Below are 22,231 nucleotides of genomic sequence, written 5' to 3' on the forward strand. Positions count from 1 at the left end.
AATATAACCTCCTGGTCTGTCATCAAGGTATGTGGCGAGCAGTGTGTCCCTTTTATCGGCCTGTGTTTCTGTGTTTTAGTGTTAGTGTTATCTCGCGAGGGATCTTGTGTGTGCATATATTGTTTACGTTCTTGGTTGTTTCTTGTATTTGTTGATGTTTTGTAATGAGCACACTGAAGCAAATCCCTAACAACTTGCACCGAGTTATGGCAATAAATTATTGAAACTTTCTGAAAAATGGTGCTTTCGCCCCCGCTCTCCCCTACTGTATAAGTGTAGTAATCATGTAATTTGCTGTAATTATTATCATCTATAAAATCATAGTTTTGCTGCAAAATATGTAATGTTTGCCTCTAGAGGTCGTATAATAATAACAATGGCTGATCAATCTGTGCAGCACAGCGCCTATGACATCACAGTATCACAAGAGTCACTAGTGCTATTTTGATGTCATACACTAGTCGTTTTGCGCAGTGCCACATGAAGGCAAACACGTGTGGTTTCTATAGATGGTATCAGCAGTAACAACATAAACAAACGGCTTTCATTAAACAAACGCAACTTACGGTAAACTTCCACAAAGACTCAATAACAATAGAGTTTAGTTTATTTCTGATAATAAGCAAAATAAACAAGTAGATTACCAGAGTTCAAATCATATCTAAAACGGATCAAAAACTACACTTAGCTAACGTTATTGTTGAAAATGTGTACTATATAATGTATAAAATCTTAACTACAGATCGGCTGCCAAACCTCCCATCACATAGTGGTGATCCATGATCGTCGTCTCCCTGTGTCTTTAGGAAACCAAAACATTTTTATTTTCAACATTTTATTTGGTATTTGTTGCAGAGTTCAGTTTAGCCACTAGTCAGACCATTAAACAAACAGAGACCAGAAGTTATGTTCCAATGACGCATGTGCATCCGGTCTGTAGGAGGGAATGTTTTAGGGCGAAGATACCCCGTTTTAGCCCCAGTCTACCTCACCATCGTTTTTAAAAAAGCTACTTAAATGGGCGAGGATGCTGTGTGAAGAGCCATAAATGAGCCGGGTTCTTGAGAACGAGATGGGGCAAGCATGTCAGTCGTCTCTTGAAAATATCAGCATGTAACACAATATGGGCTGTTATGAATAATTCAGCTAGCGTTTTCTCATTGGATAAGAACATGCAGTCTCATGAATATTTTTGAGACATTGACGCATCAACGATGCGTAAACTTATACGTAAACATTATTTCGGTTAATTTTCCTGATTTGCCATTTAAATGCTACTGTTAAACCAGTTATAATTAAAACAGAAAACCAGCTAAGGACTTCCACCTACTTAGTCTCTTAAGTGAGGAGTATTTGTTGAGGTCAGCTTTCACAGCAGATTCGTACGAAGGAGGGAGGTGGGACAGGCTCTGGAATGAACGAGAGAAGGACAGATCGTATGGCTCGGTCTGTGATGTGAGAATGCTGCTCATCCGTGTGCTCTCTGCAGACAACATAAAAGAAACCAGCAAAGTCAAAATCATGCATTCAAGCATCTCCATTCTAACAAGGAATTGTTTGATAAATTACATTTCAATTCCTTCGTGTCAGTTTTAAAGGGGTCATATCATTTTTTTTCATATCATATACTTTTTAAATATATTTTATTATTTATTATAAGCTGAAGTGTGTCACTTATTGATGTTTGATGATGATGATTTAACCAGCCAGACACCGCAACAGTATCGCAACCAGTGGCGGCCGTTGACTTCTTTTTTACAGGGTGCACGATGCGAAGTTCGTTACAACATGTATGTAGCCCGTCATGTGTGTGGTTCGTAATTTCAAAATATGTGTTCGGCGCGTCGAGTGAATCCATGTGCATCACGTGTTTTGTCAAAATAAGTGCCCGCTGCAGACGCGTCCAAAGGGTTTATGTTCAAAGAGACACTCGCGTTTGCCAGACACTCGCATAATCTCATCCCTAATCAGAGTTTACTGTTAAAGGTGCAGTGTGTAATTTTTAGAAGAATCTCTTGACATAAATGCAAAATATTATACAAAACTATATGATCAGTTGTGTATAAAGACCTTTTTATAATGAACCGTTATGTTTTTATTACCTTATAATGAGATGTTTTTATCTACATACACCGAGGGTCCCCTTACATGAAAGTCGCCATTTTGTGCCTCCATATTTCTACAGAAGCCCTTAAAGGACAAACTTTTAAAAACGTTTTCTCCAACGATGACATGTTTTTCCGGTGGCGGCTACCATAGCTTCTCTATACGTTTCAAAAGCGAGGGGTGAGCAGTGGACTGGGCCGTTGGTTGCAATTTGCAACCTCACCACTAGATGCCACTAAAATTTACACACTGCACCTTTAAGGGAATGTCTTGCGTGTATTTTGTGAATGTGAGCATCTCTTATAAAAGGTTTTGACACGTGTGCAGCAGGCACTTACCCTGACAAAACACATGCACACATGATCTATCTCTCCATGCGCAGAACACACATTTTGAAAAAAGGAAACACACACGACACTCCTAACAGTTATTTTGACTTGGCGCCCCTCGGTTGAGCAATCACGAGCCGCCACTGGTCTCAACCAATGCTGTGAGTTTGGTATGGGACTATCTGTTTGTACGACCAGTGAAAGACAAAATGAGTGACCTGGAAACTTGTTTAAAACTTAAGTTTTTTGCGATACATATTTTTGTTTGTAAATTATTACACACTTCAGCTTCTTTCCTCCCAGATGTCCATTTATAATGATAGTAATGTTATTGGGGCAAAAAAGGCAGGTTTAAATTATTCAAGAGCATTTTTTACCTCCTGCTGTGCATTTAAAGGAAAACACCACAGTTTTTCAATATTTTACTATGTTCTTACTTCAACTTAGACAAATTAATACATACCTATAAATCATAAATGTGTTAGCATTTAGCCTACCCCAACATTTCTCAAAGTGTGGGGGCGGGCCCCACTGGTGGGGAATAGGAACATTACAAGTGGGGTGTGACAAACCGGAGGACATTTGGTAATTTTTGTGACCTCTGTTAATTCATAAATTTATTGACCATACGCTCAAAGGACACATTTAAATATATGCCTAACTTAAAACAACACCACACTGTGAAGGAATGCGACACAAAACCATAGTCTACAAAGAATGAATTAACGTTGGGATATTAATTGAAGCGATGCAAAAACATTAATGTGGAAAGGCGGTATAGGCGGCAGCAGAATAAAAGTTAACAACGGATAAGTGTGTACATGGAATAGAAAGAAAACTGTAGATTTGGCACCAGCAGAGAAAACCAAGACAGACAGTGAAAAAAGCGCCAAATAGAAAGTATGATGATTTTTGTCACAGACAAAATGTATTTTCTCTATTGTTTTATCTCTTGAAAGTGTTTAATGCTGTTATGTTTAAAAATATGTGATTAAATAAATTTGAACAGTTAAACTTAAAGCCTACTTGATTACCATTTTGTTGGGGCGATTGGGGACAGTTGGGGCTTGGAACCCTTCCCTGTATACCTCCAAAGTGGGGAATGGCAGAAAAAGTTTGAGAAACACTGGCCTAGCCCCATTCATTCCTTAGGATCCAAACAGGGATGAATTTAGAAGCCACCAAACACTTCCATGTTTTCCCTATTTAAAGACTGTTACATTAGTAGTTACACGAGTAAGTATGGTGGCACAAATTAAAACATGGCGATTTTTTAAGTGGATAAAAAATGAGAACTATATTGTATGGCGGAAGAGCACTTTGCCGCACTTTGACCTTGGGCTCAGTAACATCATCACTCCTGTGAACTCCCCCCTCTCGCTCAAACTTCTTTTAATATTACTGCGCCCGAGGTCGAAGTGCTGAAAACTAAGTGGTTTAAATGTAAAATATATGATGCATCTTTTGTTTTGCTTACATTTCAAATGTAGATTTTTAAGGGTCCTTTAGTTACTATCTCTTTGTAATGCATGTAATGATAGGTGTTTAAAACAACACATGTGGAGATGCAATTAATTAAGATTGGATTAAAGTAAGGGACCAAATATTTTAGATGTCAATTGTTAAAAATAAAGGTGCCATTTTGTTTCAATAAATGTTTCATTGTAGTGGGAAAAAGTGTTTAAAACTATAAAAAGGAATGGGTATTTGGGCACCAAATAAAGTCTCTGCATGGCATCACTGTGAGGAGTCTTTTGTAGCACCTTTATTCATACAAAGGTATAAGTGGCAATTGCTTCACACAGCCAGGATCAGCAAAAAAGTTTTTTAAAAAGTTTGCCTTATTTTACTCTCTTGTTGTTTTGCTTTCCTTTGATCCTGTAGCTCATGGGGTCACGCCCTAGGCAAAATACTGAAAAAATGTATTTCTTCAATGCACCGTAAGTTGCTTTGGATTAAAGCATCTGCCGAATGAGTAAATGTAACAAAATCGAACAATGCTGCTTCCTCTTTATTTCCTTTCCAAGACTTGGTATAACATATACAGTAAGAGTCAATGACATTAACATTTGGGTGGTCATTTGTTGATGTAGTTATTGCAGTTTTAATTAGTGCTGTCTCACGATTAGTTGTGACTTATTGTTTGCAGAATAAAAGTTTTTGTTTACATAATATATGTGTCTGTGCTGTGTATAATAATTATGTGTATATAAATACACACACATACATGTATACATTTAAGAAAAAAATTTATTTATATAATACATATTTATATTTATAAATAATATAAATTATATATAAATAAGAGTAAATGACATCAACATTTGGGTGGTCATTTGTTGATGTAGTTATGCATAACATCAAAAAGTTGCAGTTTTAATAGTGCTGCCTCACGATTAGTTGTGACTTATCGTTTGCAGAATAAAAGTTTTTGTTCACATAATATATGTGTCTGTGCTGTGTATAATAATTATGTGTATATAAATACACACACATACATGTATACATTTAAGAAAAAAATATATTTATATAATAAATATTTATATTTATAAATAATATAAATTATATATAAATATAAACATGTATATACGCATGCAAAAGTTTGTTAATTATATATATATGCGTGCGTGTGTGTGTGTGTATTTATACATAATTATGATACACAGCACAGACACATATATTATGTAAACAAAAACTTTTATTCTGCAAACGATTAGTCACGACTAATTATGAGGCAGCACTAGTTTTAATAAATGATGGTTTTGGACTGGGAGTGAAGTTTTAAGTTTTGTAAAGGTTAAAACTATTTCTTAGTGTTCATAAACTTTTTCCTTGATCTTTTCATATACTGTATACAGTAAGAGGTAATTTTACTATAAAACAATCAAAACTTCCTTGTAAGTCTAAAAACTTTTTTTTAAATGCAACCAATTGCTAACATTATCAATGGACCTCAGATAAGATTTTAAAAATGCTGTTTATAATCAAGGGAAATTTGTTGAATGATATGACCCCTGTAATATTTTTGCACACACTTCTACACATTAAGTGTACACACTGCTAAATGATTACACATTTATTAAATAACCACGGCACTGATGAGTAGAAGTACAGATCTTTTGTGCAGGGGTTTAGTGGCTATTAATGGAAAAGCATCACAGTGACTGGTCATGCCCTGACCAATCAGCTCTGTCTCATTGATAATGGGGGACCGTGGTTTAGTGAGTGATGTGATATGATGTGGGAGTAGTTTAGGCTGACGGCCCCCTAATCCCTGTGGGCCCCCGTGCCCGTCATGCCAGCCTGAGCCTAGTCAGACAGAGGGAGAGCAGGCGGGCGAGGATCAAGCCCTGGTTAAAAATAGGGCTGTGTGACTACCGCAGCAGCAGAGGGGTTAGGACGCAAAACAAACACTCCAGGGATCTGGTGGGTGAATGGGGTGCTTGCAGTAGGGTAATTACGAAGGACAAGCAATGTTTATACAGCAGTTACTCTATTTTGCTCTGTACATGCCATGGGGTTTAGTTTCGTGATATGTGAAGTGAAAAAACATTCGTCTTCATCGGAAGGAAGAGAAGAAACAGAAAAGAGAGAAAATCAAGTACGGTTGCGAATATAACTTACCGTGTCTTACAGGTCTGTGAGCTGGTCAATTCAAGGAAAAACAAAAGGAATTCAATAACATCACTGTGTTGAGAAAGCAAATTAAATGGAAATGGAGGGGGGGTGCTATTTGTGGTGGTTTTGACGTGACATTTCAGCTTGTTTATTAAAACTAATGGCCCAGAGTACAGTATGAAAGCGTCACAACAATGCTTTTAAATATCACTGACTATGAGAGGCATCTGTGCTTGTGTTAGTAAGTATTCCAGTGGATGGATCTCAGCTTGGACACTAAATCCTTTGGAGTTGGTGATAAAACCTGGCTGCGGGCTGAGCTGACCGTGCCAGGCTTTAGTTCACACAGAGAAATGCGTGTAGGCTATATTTTCATATTTTCATGTAGTGAATTAGCCTCTTTGTGTGAATGCATAAACCCAAGTAAGATTAAAATGATTTAGGGCATGTTTACAAGACAACAATGTTTCTTATTTACGTTTTTGAAAAGATATACATTGACCACATTGTTAAAACGATCCCCATTTACACATATCCAATAAAACGAACTGAGGTGCTGTATTATCTGTGCCAGGCCAGTAGTTGGCGATGTTGATTTGTAAAGAAACACTACACTAATAGAGACAGAGCGCAGCGCGTCATAACCCGAAAACCACGCCCACCGGGGGAAAGCAATCCAACCGTCTCCATTGACTTTGTATTGCGAGAGGCCGCCTCCTTGTCATTTCTGGCTTATAACAAAAAACTGAATAATGCCCAAAAGCAGCCGTGTGACAATATGCACAGCCAACAAGCCAAAGAACACAGAAATAAGTTTTTATAAGCTGTCCAGCCGTAAAACCCAGCTTTTAAGGAGAATAAAGTGGATCGCCGACTACGTTTCCCCCTATTGGACGAAGTTTTACTAATAGAAGTACTATGAAAAGTTGCCTGTTTCCATTTCTGTGTCTTTAAACACTTGTTTTTTGAAGTCGACAGCTTATAAAAACGTATTTGTTTTTTTTGGCTTGTTAGATGTACACCTTGTCACACAGCAGCTTTTAGGTATTATTCTGTTTTTAAGTTTAATCAGTAAAAAAGTTTATATAAGCTGTCGACCCCAAAAAACGAGCGTTTAAAGACACAAAAATGGATACAGGCAACTTTTCATAGTACTTCTATTAGTAAAACTGCGTCCACCAGGGGGAAACGCAGTCGGCGACCCACTTTATTCTCCTTAAAGACTGGGTTTTACGGCTCGACAGCTTATAAAAACTTATTTCTGGGTTCTTTGGCTTGTTAGCTGTACATATTGTCACACAGCAGCTTTTAGGCATTATTCTGTTTTTGTTATAAGCCAGAAATGACAAGGAGGCGGCTTCTCGCAATACAAAGTCAATGGAGACGGTTGGATTGCTTTCCCCCCCGATGGGCGTGGTCCTCCAATTTGCATAACTGCGCTCTGTCTCTATGCACACTTGCACATTCTTCTACAGAGTGATAAATACAAACAATCAAGTTTGGGTGAGCAATGAGGTTGATTTGCTAATACAAGTAACTGTGGACTATAAAGTGGCAACATTGTGTACATTTAGTTGGGAAAGTGTTAATAAACTCGTTGTTATGGCTGTCAAGTGCTCGCACATGCCTGTAGACTAAACACATACTATAATACGTATGCGCATAATGTCCTCTTATCACAGATTTGCGTTTTTGTCCTTTACATGGAAATGATAACGGTGTTGTCTTCCAAAACTTGGACTGAAAAGTTTTTAAGGGCTTATCCTAGTCTCAGACTAAAATGCATGTTTGATCAGCCTTAATTTAGACGCTAGGACACATTTCTCAATACATAGGTCACTTTTGCAAAACTCTTCACACAGTTCTCCTAACCAACTTTCAGCTTGGCAAAGCGGTTCATTTCACATTCAAAATGCACTACAACTACCAAAACACTTTATTCAGGTCTCAAATCAACTCATTCTTCCAGAACACTAGCAAAGGTTGACAGCCGACAAACACACTTTGTTACCCACAAACAATGACCTAAAAAACACTAACACCATGTAGCATTATACAATGTTTTCTTGTGTAAAACAAGGATGCATCTCTGTTTATAATTCACTGCAATATATGTTACTGGAATGAATTATATATGATGCAGAATTCGTCAATATTTTATGTGGTATATTTTTTTCAACTGCATAATTCCAAAATGCAAGACTTTGTATACACACCATCCACTGATACAGATACAATAGTAATGCTAATCTACTCGGCTGTGGACAGCTATAGCATTTAATTTTAAGATTTAAAATATATTTCATTAAAATATTACTGTAGAAATGTAGCAAATTGCTGTCTTATTCAGTTTTGTATGTTATTGTTTTAATCATAAGTTTATCAGTTTAGAAAACAGTATGTAAGCATGTGCTAATTGGCCTGTATGTATAAAGAGTTTTGTCAGTTGTTGTGTCTGAGTGAGAAAAGAATTCATGAAATTTGAGAGATGTAGTCATTGAATGCATTTTGTGGCAAAGCAATGATAATTGATCCTCAGTTTACCCCACATAGTCTTCTGTTGTGCTCACTGTGTAAAGAGTTTTGCAAAAGTGACCTAAGTATTGAGAAATGTGTCCTAGCGTCTGTAAAAACATCTTGCACTGACATATCTTAACATATAATAAAGACATTGTTTTGTCTCAAGATTCACACCAGTATTGATTTTTGTAAGATTGTAATGTAATATTAATTGTAATATAACTAAAGCCTAGTCCTGGATTAATCTAAACCCTGTTCGGGAAACCACCCCCAAAAGTTTGTGTTTTCACAACCCCAAAACAGCCGCAACGCATAAAGTTTTCTGTTTTGGGTTGAAAATGTGCATGTGTAAACGCCCCCTTAATCACAGTTAACAAACTGAGCAGTTCACCGTTCCCCTATAAAAGCAACAGGAATTTTAAGATTAATATAATTCATGAAGCCCATTTTTCATACCCTTTTTACACCGAAATGATGCTTGGTTCCTGAGCTGGAGGTACACTGAAAAAAATGATTCATTGAATTTAATAAATTTTTTAAGGTAAGTGGTTGTAATCAATTTATTTAAGCTACATTTAAACAAAAGTTTTATATTTTATTTTACTTTACTAATCTTTTTTGTTTAAATGTAGCTTAAATAAATTGATTGCAACCACTTACCTTAAAAAATTGATTAAATTCAATGAATCATTTTATTCAGTGTATACTGCAGGTCAGAACCAATTTTAATTCAGCCTCATCATGCGCGGTTCGAACAGTCAAAAGTTATAACAAATAAAATTTGTAGCTATTCCCAAATACAGTCTATAAAGTAAAGGTTTCTGAAAGGTTATTTGTATGGTTGCATAAGGAATCTTTAACATCCACAGACGGGGCGCCACTAGCAATTTTGGGCCCTATGAAAGAATATGAGGTTGGGCCCTCTACTACACCCTAGTTACACAAAAGGGTGGAGAAAGGGTCTGCTATAAAAGATAAGAAGAAAGTGTTTCTTTTAAGAACCTTTGACCTAAATGACCAATCCAACGCCAGATGCTAGGAGTGCCCAAGCGCTTTGTAAAAGAGGAGGAAAGTGGCGCGGTTGCATTTAAGAAGCAAAATGCAAAGCGCCCCTAGCGCGATAAGAGAGGCTCCCTTTTTAAAACGTATCTAACGTTTTCATGAGTGCTCGGCCATTTCGGTGGGTGCTCGAGCATCGGAGCACAGGATCAGCACCTATGTTAAAATGTGTGTGAATTTTTCATAATGCGTCACTGATAATTTTTTTCTCTGCAACATGGCAGTAAAAGGAATGTGGTGCATTATGACATGACAACGTTTTTGATAATTGCAATCAAGGCTGATTTTGTAGGGGTGCGCGGGGCAAAACTAACGCGGGTTACTTGTAACACGGACTGTTTACATTGTTGCACAAGGTTGACCGCTTTGTTTTTCCGATATTTTTTTCACGCTGCCAATATACGATCTCCCGCAAATTATTGGAAATGTATAATGTTTTTCCGAGTTATTGATGGAAGAGTGTTTTGGTGGCATGTAAGTACATTTTTCTCATATGTATTTTTTTTCGGTTTCTAATTTGGGTGTGTAAGACACTGATTAATATGACATAGCACTGAATTTGGTGTCTTGTTGACTAAAACATAGCATCATTTTGAAATATGTCTGCAGCTCTTAGCAACTTTTTTGGTGGGCTTGAAAATATTTTGACCTAGCGGTGTTAATTCTCAGCACTTACGATATGAAAACCGCTAACGTTAACGTAATTCTTGCTGTTGTTTTAAATAGGCTCCAGACGAATGATTGCTGGCTGCCAACAAAATAAATGTGCCTGTCTTCGTGTGTCAAATGTATTTTTGTTCATATCTTTAATATTGATTGAATAAGGTCACGTCAAAGATTGAAACCATAATGAAATGAATGGCTAAAATCAGACTTTGATGCTCATTATCTCAGAATTTGATTTTGAAACTGTAGTATGATTATTACAGACTGGGTCACAAAGTTTTGTCATACTTGTGCTGCTTTTTCTCACATATTAGACATTTGCATCCATTTATAATTGAACTATTGTTAGAAAAGGGCCGGATGAATGAATACAGTGTGGATACCTGTCTATTATAGACAGATTTATAAACAATATCCACTTCAAGTATAAAGACAATATAGTATTAAAATATTTGCCTGCCTGTTACAATTAACCCCACCAATGGGGTAAGTTGTAACGTTTGCACTTCTGTCATGTTTGGCGTAATTGTTTAAGAATGGTAAGTAATAGAAACAAACTTTAAATGTTCATTTGTAGCAGAGATGTCTGTGTTGCTTGTGTAAAAAATATAATTAATCAAACTCAAAACCAAAAAGCGTTAGGTTGTGCCCCGCTCTCCCCTACTTGTTTTGTTAGCATTACATCACCCCTAACTTTTTATGTTAGCGGTTTCTGTTTTGAAAACCAGGACAGAAATGTGCAGATTGGGCACCAGCACTGGAACCCATTCTGTGAAAAAAGAGGTAAGACTGAGGTCAACTAGATAGAGGATAATAATGATTGAGTCAGAAGTTTAAACAGTAGGGGTCCAAAGTGCCCTTTAAAACAAAGACAGAGTAAAACAAATAGTGTTTTGAAGTGAACTGGGCATGGGGAACTATAAAAGACCTTATTTCAAGTCTCAAAAATATATCTTGACACTTTGAGTGTCAGACGTATAAGCTTAGACATGTCATAGTGGGCAATAATTCCCAGCATGTCTCTGTCACATCTTACACTGGTATTAAATTGCATCCGAACATAAGCTCAAACACAAGGTTCTTAGTGTTTTCTAAGCGGTTATAGTGCACAGCTCGATGGCATTGTCCATCTTCATCAAAGAACCAATCACTATTGTAGGCATGTGAATGTTAAATAAATCAGTAGGATTTTCCTGTGAAATAGGGCAGTGGAATGAGAAACATGCTCCTTACCATTTTTTGGCGTTCGAGTTGGACTACTAAGACCAAGATGGTTGTAGTTATGCTGATGGGCTCCTGCAGAAAAAGCAACGACAAGTCTGATTTGGGTGCAAAATAAACATCATCATGGCCGACTACAGTATGCGCTGCAATCCAGAGCGTGAATGCCCAAATAGAGAAGAAATGACCTTTAGCAGAAAGGGTACACATTAATAGCAAAATAAGCAAAATGTCACAACATATACCTGTACAACATAACCAATAATAATTGTAATGTAAAAACAATGGACGTTTAAAGAGATGCACATAATAGTAGTCACTACTTTTCCAGGTTTCAATGAAAATGTGACTTTGGGGATTTGAATTTAGGTGCAATGTTTGTCCTGTTTTCCAGTACAAATATCTCAAACTTCTTAAACTGAGAGAAGCTTTCTTGAGAAGCAAAATGACCTGCATGAAATCAAGTAAATAGCCTTATTTTAGTAGAATGAGATCCTTTTCTGTTCCATTCCAATCTATGTCAAAGATGTTCAATTGGGCTTTGTATTTGTAAAGGCTAGTGAAATTTTTACACATTATTTCTTTATGAACCCCATTTAATGGACAAGGGTATTGTCTGGAACAGAAAAGGGCCTCATTCCACCCAATAAAAAATTCCTTGTTGAACTTGAGTTTTTAAAAAGTTGCTCCAGCATTTTTTTTTATGATTTTCACAAAAGTGAAATTCCTTCCAGAAAATGTTCTTTTGTAAATATATAAACATACAATATATCAAATAAAAAAGAACAGACCCTCTGCTTTCAAACAAACAAAAAAGTTTAATCCTACTTTAATTTGTTCTCTTTTATCACCTCTCAAATATGGGTAGGTTTCAAACACGGAGTTTGAACTGTTTCACCTAAGGTTCACCTTCAGTGTTTTATAAGTTGGGTAAGAGCGCCACCTGGTGGATAATAGCGGAAATACGGATTGCCGGAAAAACTCGTCATTGGGAGGGAAGCGTTTTCTCTCTTATTTATCGAGTTAACTCGTCAATGGCGGGAAAAGGTTAAAGGTATAGCGGAAGATTTTCTCGAATTATTTAAAAGAACCGGCCCTCGATATTTTTTAAAAAATGCACACGCAACACTCCCGAGAGGGAACGCCTGTTAAACGCGTGCACGAGACAGAGAGAGAGCATGCAGGAGCTCAGTTCTTCTCTTCGCTCTGTTTACAAGTTTCTGTCGGCATGTTTACCGTGTCTGTGCGGTTCGTGACTTGTGCCAGGGCTAGCATCGCTAATCATAGCTTATATCAACTTTTACTAGCAGTGATTTTAAATGGATTTCTCCAAATAGCATGACAAAATGTACATTTCCAGTAGAAACTTCACGTGGGAAGCCCAACCTGTCCTTTTAGCTCACGCCAGCGTGTGAAATAGTCTCCCATAAACTTTCTGGTCTTGTTTCTTTCTTTATAGTCCTTTCTCTTCTTGTCATACAATTCGTAGACACTTTTTCTCTTGCGACCCTCAGACATTTTGAAAAAAAACACAGCGAGAACGCGAGCTTCAATGAATGGTTGAAACCGTAGCACAACACACATACAAATGAAAGTGCGCATGTGCAGCAAGCGAACCAAGAGGCGAACACGTACGACGGTTATACGTCAACATATAATCAGAATGATTGACATCTGGGATGACCAATAGTCTTGATGATCCACCCGGAAAACGGAAATCTTCCGCTATACCTTTAAGTTTAATTAACTTGAATTTACAATTTAATTAAACTTTCTTGATTTAGCTTAAAGGCAGGGTATCTGATTTGATCCAGAAACATTTTTAGTTATGCTGGTTGAAAGCCTCCTCACGTAACACAGTCTCACCCCATGTCGTCAATATTTGACGACACTTGACCATTCGTCAATATGTGACGCGGAGGGTATACCTTTCGCGTCATTTTTTGACGAACTGGGGACTTCAATATTATTACGTCCGTTGCATTCTCTTCTCCTATTTTCTTACCATTTTCGCGTCGGTTTAGGGTTAGATTACGCAAAATTAAACAGTGTACACGAAATTAAACAGTGTACGCGAAATTAAACAGTTGTCACCTGGCGTTGGGGTTAGAAACAGTTGTCACCTGGCGTTGGGGTTAGAGTTAGGTTTGGGTAGGGATGTCATTATGTAAATCTAACCCTAAACCGACGCGAAAATGGTAAGAAAATAGGAGAAGAGAATGCAACGGACGTAATAGTATTGAAGTCCCCAGTTCGTCAAAAAATGACGCGAAAGGTATACCCTCCGCGTCACATATTGACGAATGGTCAAGTGTCGTCAAATATTGACGACATGGGTGAGACTGGGTTGCCTCACGTCCTGATAGCATTAACTTGTCTACAAAATACAAAAATTATACAAAAATGTATTTGTTTAAATTTGTGTCATCTGTGAAAGGCGTGAAAGACCAAAAAATGTTCAACAAATCATTGAACTATGGTCCAATTCAATATTTGGCCGCATACAATTTGTGCTCCTCTTATGTGAACGTGTTTTGCATGCCACTGCGCACCCTGTTCACATAGACGTCATATTTCATCAGCACGTTCACATCTACTCTGTGCACGTGATTTCAGAGCTAGATAGCATAAAGTTAGCATTTTTCAAAATTAGATACCCTGCCTTTAAGTTATTTCAACTTTGTTTTTATAATTTATAGCAACTCCGCATTAGTCTACAGTAGAAAGTTAAAATGTATTGTAAGTTAATTAAACTTAAAATGTGAGTGCAACAAGGAATTTTTACAGTTTAAAAAGGTTTAACTGTGGATTAATGTGCCTATGTACTGTACTTGATTTCGTGCGCATGCTAGTAGTTATTGGTGCAGCTGGCATAGCCAAACCTGAAAATTAGGCATTTGGCCATGTAGTGTAGGGAAAAATCAGCATAAGCAACAAATGATGCATGTACAACCAACAGAGCTGCGAATATCCTAATTGATGAATCTGGTTATATCTTGCCACAGTAATAAACAGTACATTACATACGACGATGGGTTAATTCCACACTTTCACAACACTCAGATGATCATCATTCAAGAAAGGCAATGCAGGGGCTGGTTTATATATTTTCCTTTTATTCCAGACCTCTATTGCAGGACTGAAGTTGCTCTGTCATCTGTCATCAACTCTGTTACGAGAGTGTGAATCTGTGAGCGCCGTGTTTTTACGCTGCAGGAGGCAGATGCAGTCGGTGGAGAATTGCTTTGTGATGGGACGCGCAAAGCTCGTAAGGATGCTGAGACGGGCTACGGCAGCATCCAGTGTGAGGTCCACGGTGTAGTGAGCGATGATGAATGACAGCTATTCTGAGCTGGCAAAGATGTGCTCATGAAGCGCTATGATAAATGGATGAATACTAGAGGGAGCACAGCATCATGCTCATCTGGATATCTGCTGTTGTGCCTGTTTAAAAATGCATTAGAGTGACTAGTTTAACATCCATTTACATCTGTCAAGCAGCTCGGATGACTGAGGACCCCGGTTTCCATTGAATCAGAGTCAATCGTTTCTGTTAATCCATGTGATGAGGATGTTTTTACTCCATGATTGTGGTTCCCTGTGGTTTGTTCATTATGTATAGATTTAAAGGCAGGGCATCGATTTATCTAGAACAGAGGTTTTAACCTTTAGAGACTCGGATACCCCCAACCAGACGAAGGAAGAAAAAACTTTCATTAGTAACATTAAAGCATTTAACATTGAATATTAGATCCGGTGATACAAAAACTGCTGCCAGAAAAAGCAATGGTACGTCATCTTTGATTGTGAAATAGCATTGGCTCTAGTGTGTCTCATAACCAATTGCATCATTACGTTAGCTAAGATGGTGAAGCGTGAGCGACTGAGTCATGCTGAATGTTCCTGTTTATATTTGAATGAGATCTGACTATGCAATGCATTCATGGATTTCTTCATATAAAGTGATTGTATGCTTCAGAGCGCAAGGTTTGCAACACAAATTATTTGTAATACTATGACTATTGTTGTTTATTTTGGTGAATTTGTACCTGTGACTGTACTTTTCATTACGTGTTGTTTTATATTGTAATGGTTTTTAGGTAAGGGTTGGGGTAAGCTGCTCCAAAATTTCTCCAAAATTGTTTATGAAACATTTACAAATGCAGAATATAAAATTGGTCCAATCTGACGAATAAGGCAAAAAAGTTATGCTGGTTGAAAGTCTCCTCACGTCCTGATAGCAATCACTATGTTAACTTGTCTACAAAATACCAAACTTATACAAAAATGTATTTTTATAAATTTATGTCATCTGTGAAAGGTGTAGGAATGTAAAATGTTCAACAAATCATTGAACTCAGACCCAATTCAATAATTGGACACAATTTTTGCTCCTCTTCTGTGAATGTGTTTTGCATGCCATTGTGCACCCTGTTCACGCAGACGTCATATTACATTATGCATATACACTGCAAAATATTATGTGATCAATAAGTTATGACAACATACTGTACCTGCATGTTTTTACATTAGTTTCACTCCTCTAAATAAATTAAGCTGTTTTTTACTTTTTTGTGAGTTACAGCAACTCATCGCTATTCAAGATTTAAAGGGGACATTTCATAAGTTTTTTTTAAGATGTAAAATAAATCTTTGTTGTCCGCAGAGTAAAGTTTTTGCTCAAAATATCATATAGATAATTTATTATAGCATGTTAAAATTGCCACTTTGTAGATGTGAGCAAAAATGTGTCGTTTTTGGGTGTGTCCTTTTAAATGCAAATGAGCTGATGAAATGCAAACACTGATCACCATGATGGTGGTTTGTTGAAATTGAAACTCAAACTGTGCTGTCAATTATTTTCTCTCTCTTTGCACTAAATGGCAGTGCTGTTGGAAAGTGCAGATTAAGGGGTGGTATTATTGTAATAAGATCCCCTTCTGACATCACAAGGGGAGCCAAATTGTCAATGAGCTATTTTTTCACATGGTTGCAGAGACAACTAAGTTACTGGGTTAATCTTTATCACATTTTCTAAATCGCTAGAAGCACTGGTGCCACAATTATAGCACTTCAACATGGAAAAACTCAGATTTTCATGATATGTCCCCTTTAAAATAAAATCTGATCTGTACAGGCAATTTTATTAAAAATTGAGGGCAGATCTTTTTTTATTACAGATTTGTTACGGTGTATGAATATTTATAGAGTTAGGATTTTCGGGGTTTCACCGTCCATAAAACCCTTTATTATTGATTTCAAAATGAAATCGAAGTATATAGATCTCATTAAAACAGCAGAGTCCTCCTTTATCACATTGTTTCCAACCAATTTTGCGCAACATACTCTACAGCAGGGATTCCCAACCTTTTTTGTGCCAGGGACCAGCATATTCATAAAACAAAATTCCAGGGACCAGTTGTCAATTTGAATGCCTCAATTTTAAGATGCATCGTTTGAAACATATCACTGTGTAAAAACAGAAACAGCCTATCATTTAATTGCATATAATGAGGCTACTTGTATGAATATACCAATCTTTTTCAGACCGGTTCACAAAATGTTTCCCTTTTCTCCCATACAATTAGGTCTACTTCAAAAACAACTTTGGTTTTGTGCAAATGTAAGTTAAAATATTGTGTTTATTTTGTGTAGGCCTATCTCTATATCTGATTTATCTAATGATAGGATGCATTTGGTTAAGAATTAATGTAGTGTAGCCTATTGATCCGCAGCTTCAGCGCGCGCATCTCAAACGGCACTGCACGACTAATAATGACTATTGGGACTGTCATATTAAATAACATTATAAAACGGTTAGTTCTAATCCTTGATTCTGATTGGTCAATAGGTGTGCTTTATTCACAATAAAACACTGCTATGACCGCTTCACCCAACGGTTCTATTTAATATCACTGCGCCCTTAGCAACACCCTTAGCAACACATAAACATATAATGAGACAAAGTCTGAGAACAGTTTGTTGTTTTTATTTGAGCTTTCATGTTGTTGTTCGCAGTCAGGGACAATTTTTTCTAGGGGAAGGAATGCTTTTATTGATTTAACTTCATGAAAGTTGCACTAATATTTTTTTTACTTTAATATTGTGTGGTAACCGTTTTATAAAAGCAATAAGGTACTCGAGGCAAGTGCTGTATCGTGAATAAGTAACGGCTGAAGGGGTTGCAGGCACTCCGCTTCGTGTCGTGCCTAACAACGCCCTTCAGCCGTTACTTATTCACGATACAGCACAGCCTCTCGTACCTTATTGCTTACTTATAAAGAGAACAATACTGTAATAAAACATTGTGAATTATTTTGGTTTAGTTGCTGTGTCGGGTTGTTCCAGGAAGAGCGCGTCCACAAAATGAGTCATTTTGAATGGGACATAACTTAGTTAGAATTCACTTGTGCATTCTCTTAATTTTGTGCAGATATAATTTGTAATGTAATGTTTATTTTGTATATATCTGATTAATATCATCTATAGGTCAGGATACGTTTCTTTGCGTAAAGCGCTAGCAATGCTCCAGTTTACTGGTATCTATTTAACGCACGCACCTCAAACAACATTGCACAGCTAATAATAACGATGAAAACACTATTTTATTACTAAATTGTTGTGAATTTATTGGTATTTGTTATTTTCAGCATGTTGTTCCAGGAAGAGCGCATCCACAACAGTCAAAATAATATTTTTACATTAATTAAATATAAAAAGTAGCCTATTATTTTTTTTAAATCTGCATTTACTAAAATTACTATTTTGCCAAATTGAAAATTAAATAGAAAATATACTTTGGGGACAGACGTTATGTAAGGGATAATGTAGAGGCAGCCGGTAGTTATCTGGAAATAAGCCCCGACAGTGTGATCAGGACCCGACGCAAAGCGGAGGGTCTTGTATCACACTGAAGGGGCTTATTTACCCGATAACTACCGGCTGCCTCTACATTATCCTGCTTATTACACGGCTACTTGTCACATAAGAAAAAAACCGGACATGCATATGAATTTGAAACATTTTATTGGCATATTTGTTTTAAATTAACATTTTTATCCTTCCGCGAAACTTTGCACAGATGCATAAAATGATCGTAATACCTTATAAAGATCCTCTGCTTCATACTTGTCTGTCTCCATTTTTTTCTCTTTTAGCCAGTCTTTGAGAAGTTTTAATGCCCATTCTGTATTTTTGTGTGTGTTGGCTTCGTAGCTGTCATGCTCTATTTTGTCAAGTTCAGTCTCAGTAAGCTCTCTGTGTCTTGTCGTTGTTCGTTCTTCTATCCACTGTTTAAATGTTTTGTTTTTTCCGTACATGTTAAAATGAATGTCAAAATTTCCATTCTTAATTGTGGTTGTCCAGTGTTTGTCACAAGATGGCGCCAAACAGACAGTAATCTTTATTGATCTTTATTGGCGCGGAGCGATTTTACTCGTACAAGTAGTACCGGCTATGCGTTATTACTTTGGAGCGGTTATTATTTGAAAAGAACGAACCTGCAAATGTCTCAACTGACCAATCAGAATCAAGCATTCCAGAGAGCCGTGTAATAAATATGAATAAGTAATGTGCATTTACCTTGGACTCGGAGTGGGTTGCGCATCCATTCTTTGCCATTACTTGGGTCTTTTTCAGATAGAAAATAACGCTTAAACTCATCAGACAGTGATGTTAGGTGGCAATGAAGTTTGCCATTGAAGTTTGCTGAGGCTCGCTCATCTCTTCACATACTTCTGTCACTTCAGGTGCACCGCGCATTTTTTGCAGTCCGTTCAGATACGCGTTGCTAAGCAAGGCGCAAGGTGCTCAAAGAAACACATTTTAATTGATTTATTGTTTATGTTTTGGATTAAATAACATTACATGTCATGGCATTTAAAAAAGACAATTATTATTATTATAAAAATATAATTCTGGGAATATTCAGGGAATATTTCAAGGCCCGGTCCTAACTGGTCCACGGACCGGCACCGGTCCGGGGACCGGGGGTTGGGAATCACTGCTCTACAGTATATCTCCGTCAGTAAGTCTTGAGTACATCTTCATTAACCAAACCAGAAATATGTTTCTGTGAACTCATTTATACCAGTGTGCCTTACAAAAAGAAACTAAATGTGTCAAGAATTTTACAACTGCACTGAGCCGAACCATGGCTAATTTGTATGCCACGAGTGTATGGATCCCTGGGGTTTGACACACACCCATGGTTAGAAATGGCTGCCTTACCCTAAGCCCAAAAATACTGCATTAGTCTGAACTTCACACTGCACCATCTACAACTCCTGATTAAAACTGACAAAGTAAAAGTTAAGAAGCACTTATGAAGTCACTGTGTTTCAGGTCCGCTACATTCACGAGCGGCACAGATGAAAAGCCAGAGCTCAAAACTCAGCCTTGAGCTCTAATTAATAAGAAGCATCGTCTAGTTCAATGATCCCGACTTTAATCTGGGGACCAATTAGTTGCTTTTGAGAAGCCGGTTAGTTGAATTCTGGCTGCGGCCAGGAGGTCGGCTCTCCCAGCCAAACACGCACCAGTATTCTGTCAGACTCTCTCTCTCAACATACAGTACATGCCAATTTGGACTCTTTTGGCCTACGTCTCTAATGTCATTTAGTCAACAAGAAGGGGTTGAAACTGATTGCTCATAACATGGTGCAGGTCTGAGAGGTTAATGATGAATTTAAACGAAGCTCCTCCTAATACAGTCTGAGGTCTTCACTGGTATTAAGTTAGACAACTATGCATCTTATATAAGTACAGTCTGTGATCCAAATAACAAATGTACAAATGAAACAGGATTATTCACCTGGTTTTTAAAAGCAGACAAGACCTCGAATAACTTGATGATTTCCAGGAATGCATAGAGAATAACAGTTAACTGATCCCAATGCTTATACAGCCGATAAATCGTCACTTTACACATTCTCCTGTTTAATGTCTGATATAACCTGACAACACATTCCAGTATGCATAGTAATGTCCAGATGGCCCAGCAATGATTCACTAGTTTGACATTTCTGTTGCATTTTTAGTAGGGAATGAAATGTATCAGCATCCTTACGCACACATTCCTGAAATGTGTTTTACTGTAGGGGAGACCGGGGCTGGTTGTCTCACGGGTTGGTTGTCACAATGCTTATTCCAGACATACTACATGGCACTGTGGTACAATTTTGATATCAATCTATTAGCCTTTAATAGCTTACTCATTTGCACTTGTAATTTTGCTGAGCAGACACAAAACATTGAGGTTAGGAGACAATTTTTTATTTTTATGGGTCAGACTAAATTTTCATGTTGTTGATGTTTTTGTGTTGAGATCTTGTAGTCATTCAAAAACAAAACACTCATTAAAAAGCTAAAAGTAGTAGCTTTATTTTGAATCATCTTTTAGCGATCAAGTTAAAGCCGTGTGGCAGCTAGCTTATCATGTTTGTCAAGAAGTCAGTTGGGGATGGTTGTCACATAGCTTGCGGGGTTGGTTGTCACATGTGAGTATTGGACATGTAGACCTTTTAAGACTGTTTGTCTGTTTTTGTTTGCTGTTAAAATAAAATAAATAAAGCATTAAATAAAGAGGTTTTAACACTAAAAATGATTTCATTTTATTTCTCAACACAGTAGACAATAGGCTTTATGCCCAGCTGCACTACTTCCTGAACTTCAGCCAGCTTCTTGTTTCCTGTCTGCCATTATTGGACAAACTGATTAATCCAGGTGTGCTTGACCTCAGTAGTCACAACAACAATAATCAGACACACCTGGATTAATCAGTTTGTCCAATAATGGCAGACAGGAAACAAGGAGCTGGCTGGGGTTCATGGTGCAGCTGGGCATAAAGCCTATTCAAGTAACTGATCACTCACTTTAATCTCATTGTTTAAACATGAGGGGCATTAATAACAACTATCATAGGGGTGGATTCATATTAAAACTTATTTGGAGTTTCTAGCTTAAAAAACTAAAAAGTTACACATTATCTTTTCAGATCCCAATTTATCACTGAAATCCTATTGAATCACTATAGGGACAACCAACCCCATACCCTGTGACAACCAACCCCGTGATTGTGTCAGAGTGTCTTTGATGGTTAATTACTTCCTGTTACAATACATTCTAAAAATAAAAAGTATACACATTTAAAGCCAAGACTCCAAAGTTTCATTTCATGTAGGAATTACTGCTGAAAGATTTTTTGAAGATGAGCAATTCATGCATGAGTAAAAATTGTGACAACCAACCCCAGTCTCCCCTACCCATTAATGGCTTGTGGCGAAGATTTGCATTTTTGATTAAATATTATTAGAAGACATGATTTTTTTTTAAATAATGAAGCTCACATATAAGTGATTTGTAAAAAAATATGAGTGGCGGCCGATAACTGCTTTTTTCGACGGCGCACGATGTGAAGTTCATCACAACATGTATGTAGCCCGTCATATGTATTGTTTGTCATCCCAAAACATGTGTTCTGCACGTCGAGCGAACACATGTGCATCACGTGTCTTGTCAAAATAAGTGCCTGCTGCAGATGCGTCCAAAGGGTTTATGATAAAAGAGACGATTGTGTTTGCCAGATACTCGCATAATCTCATACGTAATCAGAGTTTACTGTTAAGTAAGTGTCTTGCATATTTTGTGAACGTGAGCTTCTCTTTTATCATAAACCCTTTAGACGCGTGTGCAGCAGGCACCCACCTCGACAA

General features: G+C 37.3%; 1 protein-coding gene across 6 annotated transcripts in view; it reads right to left on the bottom strand.

The window, feature by feature from the left end:
• Positions 1–22,231, bottom strand: part of shisa6 (shisa family member 6) — a 102,080-nt gene that overhangs the window by 10,627 nt on the left and 69,222 nt on the right. For 3 of the 6 annotated variants that reach the window (XM_055175933.2, XM_055175931.2, XM_055175935.2), the window contains 3 exons: positions 11,532–11,594; positions 6,060–6,080; positions 1,331–1,483 (listed from right to left, as the gene is read on the bottom strand). In XM_055175933.2, coding sequence (XP_055031908.1) covers positions 1,331–1,483; positions 6,060–6,080; positions 11,532–11,594 — 237 coding nt within the window. The remainder of the gene's footprint in view (positions 1–1,330; positions 1,484–6,059; positions 6,081–11,531; positions 11,595–22,231) is intronic. The other 3 variants (XM_055175937.2, XM_055175934.2, XM_055175932.2) reach the window with 1 other exon arrangement.

The sequence above is a fragment of the Misgurnus anguillicaudatus genome, chromosome 4, assembly GCF_027580225.2.
Source record: "Misgurnus anguillicaudatus chromosome 4, ASM2758022v2, whole genome shotgun sequence".
Lineage (NCBI taxonomy): Eukaryota > Metazoa > Chordata > Actinopteri > Cypriniformes > Cobitidae > Misgurnus > Misgurnus anguillicaudatus.